At 36.4% G+C, this 12,237-nt stretch overlaps 1 protein-coding gene across 8 annotated transcripts in view; it reads left to right on the top strand.

Moving 5' to 3' along the window:
* PBRM1 (polybromo 1) overlaps positions 1-12,237 on the top strand; it is a 108,392-nt gene that overhangs the window by 60,926 nt on the left and 35,229 nt on the right. For all 8 annotated transcript variants that reach the window (XM_081160317.1, XM_081160315.1, XM_081160312.1 and 5 more), the window contains 4 exons: positions 2,195-2,406; positions 7,593-7,778; positions 8,574-8,731; positions 9,349-9,612. In XM_081160317.1, the coding sequence (XP_081016443.1) occupies positions 2,195-2,406; positions 7,593-7,778; positions 8,574-8,731; positions 9,349-9,612 (820 nt within the window). The remainder of the gene's footprint in view (positions 1-2,194; positions 2,407-7,592; positions 7,779-8,573; positions 8,732-9,348; positions 9,613-12,237) is intronic.

The following is a 12,237-nucleotide window of genomic DNA, read 5'->3' on the forward strand; positions in this document are numbered from 1 at the left end:
CAAAAATATTAAGTTCATGAATTTAATGAAGTCCACATGCAGTAGATTTTCATGTTGGTCTCTAACAGTGTTCTTGCTTCACACTTACCCCTACCAATATCACCTAGCAGTTCATACCCTGAAGTGGAAGGGATCTGAACAGTGAGGCATAGAAAAGTTCACTGAAGTGTCAGTGGTTTGTCTATCAGCAGTATTCAGTAATAGCACAGGGCTGACTCCTGCCAGTTGGCCTCTAGCTTTCCTAATATGCTGGCAGCATTCCTGGATTAAGTGCTCTTACTCCCTTGCAGGTAAGGTGGGTGCAGAACCTTTTTTCTGCCAAGGGCCATTTGGATATTTTTAATATCATTGGTGGGCCAAATGATTTATTGAATTTCGAGTCCCGCCTGTGGTTGCCTTGGCAGGGCCGGACCAAATGATTTTGTGGGTATAAGACCCATGGGCGGACATTCACCACCCCTGAGGTAAGGGAACAACCCATGGGATGACAAGGACTAGGGAAGCACTAAGAGCCTCCTATAATCTTAATTATTTTCTTCTACTGAATGTCTGACATATGTATAAGGATTACCCACCAGTTATATGGAATAAGAGTTATTTCTTTATCCTTCTTGAGTTTTTGTTCTTGCACATGCAGGGAATACCTAGCCTCTTAGATTAACAGATTTTTAAATAAATAAAACAGAAAGGATATGTCCGATGTTTAATGGCTCTACAAGGAACATCCATTACTAAACTACATGACATGATGGAATTATAAATCTGCCCCTTATTTACATTGTGACACTGATTGTCAAAAGTGTGTTTTTACTTTTAATTTTATACTTAAAATTGTAAGCTATTATAATTTTTTTTTTTTTAATATATCTTTATTGATGTCAGAGAGAGGAAGGGAGAGGGAGAAAGAGACAGAAACATCCATGATGAGAGAGTCATTGATTGGCTGCCTAGCCCGCAACCTGGGCATGTGCCCTGACCGGGAATCAAACCCCGATCGCCTGGATCCTAGGTTGACGCTCAACCACGGAGCCACGCCCGGCCGGGCAAAATGATTTTTAATTTCTAGTGGACAGTCTTCAAATATTTCTTTTCAGAAAACAGGCATCAAAGTGTTGTAGGAGTTTATTCCCTTGGCCAGTTTTATAACCTGGAAAGATTTTTAAAACCTTAACATCCATTTTGGTTATTATTGGCAATATTTTTAGATTTTTTTTTGCCAGTTCACCTTTTCTGATGAAGAGAAGCACCCTGGAGGCTTTGCTAAAGTCTGATGCTCTAGTAGTGGGTGGCAGCAGGCAGCTGTCTGGGCTTGCTATGCCTGCCACACTCTCCTGACCAGAATGTCTACATGACTGCTGCTGAGACCTTGTCTGTGGCTACCTTTGTGAATAATTTTTCAGACCCTAGTATTCTTAGTTAATAGAATTATATTTAAGCCTTCCTCAGACCACAGTAGATTGAGATAGTAATAAAATATCTACCAGTCCAAATTCTAAAGTTACTTTGCTCAGCCCTCTCATTTTAAAACTTTTAAAAGTTTTCAATATGACCCAGTAATTTTTTTCCATCTCTCACTGTGTTGCCTCTGATGGTTCCCCCAGATTATGTGGTTATTTCTGGGAAACTAAAATGAACACTGACCTGTAGCCATTATAGGATCCCTCATGACTTTGCAGTTTAGGTCAAATATTCTGATTCCTAGCAGCCTAGGCAATCATGATATACAAATCCAAAAAGAAGAAAAGGGACATTGCCTAAATCTTTTGTTAACACTGTATGTAATGTGTTGGTCCCTCAATTAAGAGAAAGTAAAAATCCAAAAATTAGATGCAGGTAAGTGGTGCACATGGTATAGAGCCTTGGGATAGTCCTCGATTCTGGCAGCCCCCTTCTGTTCAGCTGATACATATGCCGTGTTTCTCCCCTGGAAACTGTTTGAGGCCTTTCCTTTTACATGAGCTATACAAGCAGCAAACTTTCATGAAAAGGAAACTGGTGGGCATGAGGCTTACCCAGGAAAAATGAATTTTCAGATTTTGTTCTAACGAATTTTAAGTAGATACCCTTCTTAGAACTGTGCAAAAGTACCATTATATCAGTTAACATTAAAGAAGCATTTGATAGAATTTAACATGTAATTGAGGTGTTTAAAAGAAACAGCCTGTGCGTCAATAGATACTTGATGTTGTTATAGGACAGATTCCGAAATATACGAAGATGCGGTAGAACTTCAGCAGTTTTTCATTAAAATTCGTGATGAACTCTGCAAAAATGGAGAGATCCTTCTTTCACCAGCACTCAGCTATACTACAAAACATTTGCATAATGATGTGGAGAAAGAGAAAAAGGAAAAATTACCAAAAGAAATAGAGGAAGATAAACTAAAACGAGAAGAAGAAAAAAGAGGTTGGTTTCTTTTCATTTTATTAAATATGAAGAAGCATACTACACTCTTCTCTAGTTTGCCTTATAATTAGCAGTGGAGAAGAGTCCTGTTGATATAAACGAAGACTCAGGGTGTTGATGTTTTCAAAACAGACCTGGTAAGATGGAAATGTTTTTATCGTTATCAATTTGGTCATCAGACTGGAAAAGATTGGAAGTTACAAGTGACACAGCTGTTATCCTGGTACTTCAGGAACAGTGTCAATTAATTCACAAGCGTGGGAGATTAATACTGTTGGTAGATAAAAACCTAAAGGGCCCAGCTAGGGCTAGAAAGCATTCTCAGCTGTGAGTGCATCAAGGTTCTGCCTCATTGTTCAGCAGCTTGGCTCCTCTCATACAGACTCTAGGCCAGATAAGTAGATGATACTTTGGCTGAACCTGATAATTAGAAGGAAATTTTTAGAATTTTAATTGTATCAACCTAAAAATATTACTTTGAGTTACTTGTCAGAAGTTAGAAATATTTTGATAGTGGAAACTTTTATTAGAAATTTGGTCATTTCTGATAAAGTTCAAGTTCATGTAGATATCTAGAATATATGACTTTTTAAGAGTTATACTAGTTTTTAGCATCAAATCTGTTCCTAGGTGTTTTTATTTCCTTAAGCAAGTAACAAATTGATTTGAAGCAAATTTTTATAAGCAATGGCATATGCAAAAAAGAAGAAAAAGGAACCTGGTTGGTGAGAATAATAATTTTAGCAGCATAGGGCTAGCTGTGAAAGCCAGCAGCTTTGCTGACAAGAGGGGCTATAATCATTTAGGATGGTGATTGAGGGGAGTGAGGAGGGTCTCAGACTTTACCAGCGAAAAATGATTGATGCAGAAATGAATGGGGTAAACCTAATAGCTTTACTAGCCTGAGGTGACAGTAGGATTGAGGAATATCCTGAAAATTCACTGTAGAAGGGCTGAGATACGTTCTCCACATAGTCTTAGATGACTGGGAAACTATGCACGTGTAAGGGAGATAGGAGAACTGAATGAAAAGCAAAATGCAAGGGATACTTGAAAGTTGGTTACAACTTTGAATGCATTCCCCAAGCCACATACAGATCAGTCATTAGAGGGTGAATTCTTACAGGTTTGAAGTACTCGAGTACAGTCATTACCTAAATCATTTGTTGACTCTTAGCTATGCAGACTTAGGAGCAAACCTTCATATCATGTGTGTTCGTATACTTACAATGGGAGTCTTTGCCCTTGATTGGTCCTTAGCTACCAGGAACTATTTACAGTGACTTAATAATCTATGAAGAAGACCTATGAGCAGAGCCACATAAAGACAAAGACTGTAGAAGATTTTTGTTCCTTTCCCAGCACTGTACCTATTTCATGACTAGAGGAAAGGGAGCCCTGCTGCATAGACATCCCTGATAATAACTGGTTTTGTTTTTGTTTTTTGCACTAAGAGACTGTATTTCTCAGCAATGTGACGAAGTGGGTAAGAAGTGGTGCTTTGCCATAGAATGTGAAGTAAGCTCTAGAAGGACTTAGTAGGAAAGACTGTAGAAGCAGTGTACTCTGAGGGTTGTTGTAACTAGTTATTTCTAGCCATGAGAGAACTACAGTCTGCTTCAGATTGTCCTATGTCAGGTTACTTTATGAATATTAAAGGACAGCAAAACAGCAGAAAATAGGATAATGGTTGTGTACGTCAGTTCTCCCTCTCGGTTTTTAAGCCATAGAGGAGGTTTCTTAACCAGTGGAAATTGAGGGAAACCCAAAGATCTCACACACCCTTTTATTATATTAAATACCAGAACTAACCGCTCATACAAGGATAAGTACGCAAAGGTAAAACAACATAGAGGGCTTTCACTTAACATGGCAGATTGTACACAGATGTCTACTGCTGCTTCTTCCAAAAACACCTCTAAAATGATGGAAAGGGGATTTTTTAAAACAAAACAAAAGGCATAAACACAAGCATTTCCTGCTCTGAAAAAAATTAAAGAACAGTGGAAGAGGAGATAATGGCAGTTAAAATTTGAAAGCTAGAAAATGGATGGATAAGTTGCTAACACTGGCTTCAAAGATAGCATCAGATGAAGACCTTAGCAGGCCATTTCCTGTCTAGAAATACACAGGGATTAGAACACCAGGTATTCCTGAAAATGTAGGTGCACACGGGCTTAGAAGAGTCTAAATTTAAAGTTACTGAACTGCCACATCACCTCCCAAGCCCTTCCTGTGACTGTTCATCCTGAAGAATCTAGATTTAGGGACAATCAGGAAGACCTAAGGATGAGGTTACAGTTCTGAAGAGAGGCATTGTGAAAGGATTTATACTAAACAGTGAGAACCCCGGCCCTCTTAGCTACTTTGCTCCTAGAAAACTGACAGTCAGGCTTATCACTCTGAGAATAGGAGATTTTTTTGTCTTAAGAAATGGACCAGGTAATGGGGAGAAACTAAAGATAAAAACATCTGGAGGTCCCCAGTAAAATCCAGCAGTCAACCAGCTCTATGTGTGCATAGAGAGCTTGTAATCAGTTTTCTTAGCATTTCACTTTAAAATAGGAACAGGTACTTATTTAAATAGGACCAAGTATTTAAAGAAAATCTCTAAGATGTAAAATAGAGAACAAAACAACAAAAAATGAACTTGGAGGAAACAAGTGAAAGCGGAAGGAGAAAATGTAAAACAACAAACTAAGATTTAGACCTTCAGAGATGACAACTACTGCATCCATAAACAAATTATATGATGTGTGAATTATATCTCAATAAAACTGTTGAAAATGATAGCAATGGGGGGTGGGGGGAATAAGATTGATATTTAATAGTACAAACTTGCAACAAGTAGTAAATGAACCGGGCACAGTATAATTAATATAGACAACAATATTGTACTATAAGTAATGTGACAAATGTCACTACAATGGCAACAGTATATAAATGTATCAAAGTAACACTTTGTACACCTTAAATTTACACATTATATGTCACATTTATTCAAGTTAATTTTTTTTTAATGATAGCAAAAGGAAACATTTAGAGAAGGATTAGAAGATAAAGTTGACATCTCTGAAGGAATAGAACAACAGATGGAAACAGAGAAAGAAAAAGAACTAAAAGATCAGCCCAGAAGGCCCAGAATCCAGATAATTGCAGGACACAGTTCTGCTAAATTTTCTGCCATTGTACATGTAAACAAGGGTCCCCTTTCCTCTGCTTTCCAATAACATTTTTTCCTGTGCCTTCAGCTGCCCAGTTGTTGATGTCCATTTCTCTGCCAACAGTTTATTCAAGGCAACCTAGGCTAAATTTTCTATCATGCTGCTCAAAATTCTTTCAGTCTCTGCTTACTACCCAATTCCAGTCACTTCCATATTTTGTAGGTATTTGTTATAGTAACATTCCTTTACCAGGTACCAAAATCTCATCTAAATATCATTAGCTCAAAAGTCTCAAATCTCATTTAAATCGTCTAACTTAGGTGTATGGGTGAGGCTCTCAGTGTGATCCTTCCTGGGACACAATTTGTGGACCTGTGAAACTTAAAAAAAAACACACAAGTCCTTCGCTCCTACAATAAAGTGATAGGACATTCATAGGCCAAGAGAGACATTCCCATTCCAAAGGGAGAAATGAATGGAAAAAAATTAGTCATCAGTTCCAAGCAGTTTTGAAATCCTGCTGGGCAGACTTCATTAAGTTTCAAGACCTCGTAGTCCTCTGTGGCTCAATACTCTGCCTCTGAATCATCCTTTTTCATGAAAGGTAGCATATGTTTACAGCTGAGGTGTTTTATCAGCCTGTTTCCGAAATGCCTCTAGAATTTGAGGGGAAGGAGGGGTTAATAGCACTTTCATTTTGTACTGTTTCCTTTCAGCCCAGGTGACAGTGTTCCTGCTGGCATAAGATTCTCAAGAACCTTGTGAATATGCTGCATATGTTACAGGGGTTCATTTGATTAATCAACTACTAGATAACATTTTCCACCAAAATTGGCAAAACTTTAACAAAAGTATAAGGATCCTGTTATACCAATGTTAGGGAGTTGAGAAATTGACCCCTTGTAGCCAAACAGTGAGGGACTTAAATTGGTATGGACTTTTAGGGGTAATTTTGGAATATGCATTTTAAAAAATACTTTTAATGCTGCCCTGGCTGATGTGGTTCAGTGGTTAGAGCACTGGCCTACACACAGGTTCACGGGTTCAGTTACCAGTCTAGGGCACGGCACATACCTGGGTTGTAGGTTCGATCCTGAATGTCCCTGTCAGGGTGCAACCAATTGATGTGTGTCTCTCACATCAGTGTTTCTCTCTCTCTCTCTCTCTCCCTCTCCCTCTCCCTCCCTCCCTCCCTCCCTCCCTCCCTCCCTCCCTCCCTCCCTCCCTCCCTCCCTCCCTTCCTCCCTTCCACTGACTCTAAAAATCAATGGAAAAATATCCTTGGGTGAGGATTTAAAAAAATAAAAATAAAAAGCTATTTTAAATTTCCACCTGTTCCATTTATGGAAAATTATCCTAAGGAAGTAATTAAAGATGTGGGCAGAGCTTTATTCTAAAATAAAAGCCAAAAAAACTCTATGGTATTTACAAATGATGGCTTGCATTAGAACCATTAAAAAGTCTTATTTCACAAAAATAAAAGTCTTATTGAAAAGCATTTACTCTCAAGGGAAATGTTCATGATATTAGTAAGTGTATACATATGTAGCTTATAGTACTGTATATTATATATAATATACATAATTCTGTATTTCCTCAATTCTAAGATTCCATTAATTGTGTCATATCCATATAATAACTGTTAGGGAAAATAATTTCAGAGGCATTTAGATGAAAAGAAGTACATATGAGATTATCTCTCGGATTACATGATTTACAAGTGACCTATTTGTAACTTACTGTATCATCCAGAATTACTGCATTGAGCATGTATTATTATAATAATTTTTATTTTATAGATCCTTTACTTAATTTATTTCTTTAAATTAATGGCAGTTAGTTATAATTTAAGAAGACAATTTTGAGTAGAGGCTATAGAGAATATGGATGTTATACTATTTGTCTTGAATCCTGCCTTTGAATGTCTAGAAAAGAATTAAATATATTGGTATGTGTTGTTTGAATCCTGCATCTGATTCCAACATTCCTTTAATGAGAACCTCTTTGTCTTTTTTACCTAAGAGGCTGAAAAGAGTGAAGATTCCTCAGGTGCTGCAGGCCTCTCAGGTTTACATCGCACATACAGCCAGGACTGCAGCTTTAAGAACAGCATGTACCATGTTGGGGATTACGTCTATGTAGAGCCTGCAGAAGCCAGCCTACAGCCACATATAGTCTGTATTGAGAGACTTTGGGAAGATTCTGCTGGTAAGCTCATTTTAAATTGAAGGGCACATTTGTGAGATGTGACTGTTTTACTCCTTGGTCCTCAGGGAAGAAAATTGTAATTCAGACATTTTATGTCTTCTAGCAATAGTTGTTCTACAATGTATAAAATATAATTAAGCACCCACTGTATGAAAAACATGGGCTGTAGTACTATGGAGCAGTGGTGCAGTCGAGTCAAAAGAAATATAACTTCTTGAAATCTAGTTGGGATTTACTCATTCAGCTGATATTTATTAAAAACACACCATGAGCTAAACTCTGTAGGATGACAGAGATTCAGAAGAACAGAAGGCTCATATTTTGCCCCTGGCATAACCACTCTAATAAAATTCACAAATAAAAAATAGAGAGACTTGTGCCTTGGCTTAAAATATGATTTCAAAAAGGCTTCCTAAAACAGTTGTCTTTAACTTCAGACATGGAAAATGAATAGGAGTTAGTGAAGCCAAAAGCAGGCAGAAATGTGGTCCAAGCAATCCTGTTCTTTTCAGCTGTTCATCATGTGAAACACTTTTGTATTCCTGACCCCAGCAGCGCAGAGCAGGTCTCATCACCTTCCTCACTCTATATATTATGTGTCTTTTAGTATGAGAGGGAAAATCGCATTTTTTAGGCCTTATTGCACGTCATTATTTTAAAGTATTCTTTTAAGATAATTATATTAAGGAATGTGGCCTAAAAAGCACATTGGTAGGTTCAGAATGGATTTGCTTATTTTGCAAAGAATATGTGATTTCTGTTCATGGTAATTCTTTCTCTCTCTTTGTTTTTGAGGCGAAAAATGGTTGTATGGCTGTTGGTTTTATCGGCCAAATGAAACATTCCATCTGGCTACACGAAAATTCCTAGAAAAAGAAGTTTTTAAGAGTGACTATTATAATAAAGTTCCTGTTAGTAAAATTCTAGGAAAATGTGTGGTCATGTTTGTCAAGGTAAGAAACTTATTAGTCGCAAGAGTATAAATCATTCCATGGGAATAAAATTTATAAACACAAAAAATTGGTACTTACAAACGTAGGAGCTCTGTTTTAAACTGGAAAAAAGTATATTTTTAAGCTATGTTTATATGGCTGTATGTAAAGATTTAGGAAGAAATTAACCTGAACATGAAGGTGAAAGGCCATTCTCTGCCTACAGTATGTAGTTGTATGCAGTCAACTTAAATTTTTTTATATGGCCAGCCTAATTTTTAAGGATAACATTTTCTGAAAGATCATTATAACTAGCTAGTGTGGTTTTCAGGTAATAAGATGTGCTTTTTGTGTATCTGTCTGATATAGGCACAGGAGCTCTGCCCATAGCTTTAAGGAACATGATAGCTTTATGAAATATTAATAATATATTTTCAAAGGGGCAACTGTTAGGCTAACTAATCTAAATGTTGTATGTTTAATAAAGTCATTCTGAAGCAAGATCTCGAGTCATTTACCATTTATTGTTAACTGTCAGAAAGTCTAAACAGTTTAACTTTGTTTAGTTGGTGTTTGTTTTTTTGGTTCACTGGTTTTTAGGAAATTCACCTAATTAACTTTATTCTTATATCCTCCAGGAATACTTTAAATTATGCCCAGAAAACTTTCAAGATGAGGATGTTTTTGTCTGTGAATCACGGTATTCTGCCAAAACCAAATCTTTTAAGAAGATTAAATTGTGGACCATGCCTATCAGTTCAGTTAGGTTTGTCCCTCGGGATGTACCCTTGCCTGTGGTCCGAGTGGCCTCTGTATTTGCAAATGCAGATAAAGGGGATGATGAGAAGAACACAGACAACTCAGAAGACAGTCGAACTGAAGACAGCTTTAACTTGGAAAAGGTATGTAGAAATAGCCACACAGAAAAGAATTTTACATTTCAAAATAAACAATCTAAAACTTTAATCAAGCCCTGGCTGGTTTGGTTCGGTTGGTTGGAATGTTGTCCTATACACCGAAAGGATGCAGGTTTGGTCCCCGGTTTGGATGCCTACGAGAGGCAACCAATTGATGTTTCTCTCTCTCCCTTCCTCTCTCTAAAATCAATAAACATATCCTCTAGTGAGGATTAAAAAACAACAAAAAACCTTAGAAAGAAAGGAAGTTATAAAGGAAAGACAGAAATTAATATTTAGACAACAGAATGATAGAATTTAAAAGTAAACCCAAGTACTAATCTTCTGACAGAGCCAATGAGATTTAACTACTAACCATCCTAATAAAGAAGAAAGAAGGGAATTAAGCTCAGATATTTAAAATGTGGAAGAAATTTAAGACTTCTACATTTCTGTTAATAAATTTGAAAGCCTGAATAAAATGAATAATTTTGTAGGATAATATAAATTATTAAAGTAGAATTAAGAAGAGAGAGAACACGTAAGTGGACAACAACATGAAGAAATTTTTTTAAATGTTGAAGACCTAACCCTGAAGAGTACTCGGATCAGATAATTCCATAGGTGGATTCCTTTAACCCTTCAAGGGACCTATAATTATAATGTTTAAATTATTTTGGAGCATGGACAACAAAGAAAAACTCCCAGTTTGTTTTACAAAGCTAGAATAACCTTGATTCCAAAGCCTGGCAAAATAAAGACAAAAACTACAGGTCAGTCACAAATGTTGATGCAAAAAAAATACTTGGGGAGAAGAGTATTTTTACAAGTGAAATCAATTAGTTATTTAAGAACATGAATTCTTAGAATGAATTCAAGGATTGTTCAAAATTAGGAAAACTCATTAATTTCATTATATTAATAGATTAAAGGAGAAATTATTTGAATAAAGTACACTACTTGAGTTAAGTTTTTAGATGAATATTTTTCCTCAAAGTGATTTTTTAAAAATTATTTTTGTGCCCAACCGGGCATGGCTCAGCAGTTGAGCATCGACCTAAGATCCAGGAGATCGCAGTTCAATTCCCTGTCAGGGCACATGCCCGGTTTGAGGGCTCGATCCCCAGTTGGGGGTGTGCAGGAGGCAGCTGATCAATGATTCTCTCTCATCATTGATGTTTCTTTCTCTCCAGCTCCCTTCCTCTCTCTGAAATCAATAAAGATATATATATATTTTAATTATTTTTGTACGTCAAGCCTATAAACAAAATTCCTTTTCAAGTTATACACATGACAGAGGTACTTGCTGTACCATTACCTATATTTTTCTGAAAGTAGTCAGTGTGGTTAGACAAATGAAAGTAGTGAAAATATTTTTTTGTTGTTGTTAATCCTCACCAGAGGATATTTTTTCTATTGATTTTTAGAGAAGGGAGAGGAAGAGAGAGGAGAGAGAGAAATATTGATGTGAGAAAGACATCCATTAGTTGCCTCCCACACACACCCTTACCAGAGCCAGGGATCTAATCTGCAACCGAGGTGCATGATCTTGACCAGTAACCGGTTTGCACGCCAACACTAACCACTGAGCCACACTGGCCAGGACTAAAAGTAGTGAAAATATTGACAAGAAAGAGACAAGATTATTTTTTTGTAGATAATAGGAGAAATTAACAGGTCTTTTGAAACAATTCAAAAAGTAATTTCAAGATCTATATACAAGTTAATAGCTATCTTCTGTAACCATAATCATAAAACTTTAAAAAAATAAATTAAAAATAAATAAAACTTTTAAAGGAACAATGAAAACATTGAATATACTTTAGCAACTGTTAGAAAATTATATGGAAGAAAATATCTAACTCACATTAACAACAAAATAGATTAAGAAATAAATTTAGCCGGCTCAGCGGTTGAGCATCGACTTACGATCCAGGTGATCGGGGTTCGATTCCCAGTCAGGGTACATGCCTGGGTTGCAGGCTTGATTCCACGCAGGGGGCATGCAGGAGGCAGCCGATCAATGACTCTCTCATCATTGGTATTCTTATCTCTCTCTCTCCCTCTCCTTTCCTCTCTCTGAAATCAATAAAGATATAAAAAAAAAACAAAAAAATTAAAGGATTATATGAAGCCTGTGGAAAGAGAAATAGTCAATCTACTGAAGGACATAAAAGAATTGAATAAATTGTTTTTAGAATTTGACAAAATTATTCTAGCATTCTTATGAGAGGATAAGTATGTGACAGTGACCAGAAAAATAAAAAAATAAAATAAGAATGCATTGACAGCATTTAAGATCCTGCTCCCCAGTATATGTAATAAAAAAAAAGGTTTTGTGCTGACAGATGTTGCATTTTACAAAACTACATTTAAAAAATTGAAGTACTAGCTTTGGACTAGTCAGTGAAAGGAATAAGCTTTTCACAGTTAAATCCAGAATATAAAGGTAGTATTTTAAATCAACAGGAGTGGATAGAATCAAATAATACTTGAAAAACTGGTAGCCATTTGAAAAAGAAAAGCAAAAAAACAACAATAAAAACACCTGCATTCTTCCTCACTTCATATCCAAAATAAGTAAGATATAAACATTAAAAAAAAAAAACAGTACTAAAGAGTATAAGTTTC

This window comes from Miniopterus schreibersii, assembly GCF_964146895.1.
Source record: "Miniopterus schreibersii genome assembly, chromosome: 15".
Classification (NCBI taxonomy): domain Eukaryota; kingdom Metazoa; phylum Chordata; class Mammalia; order Chiroptera; family Miniopteridae; genus Miniopterus; species Miniopterus schreibersii.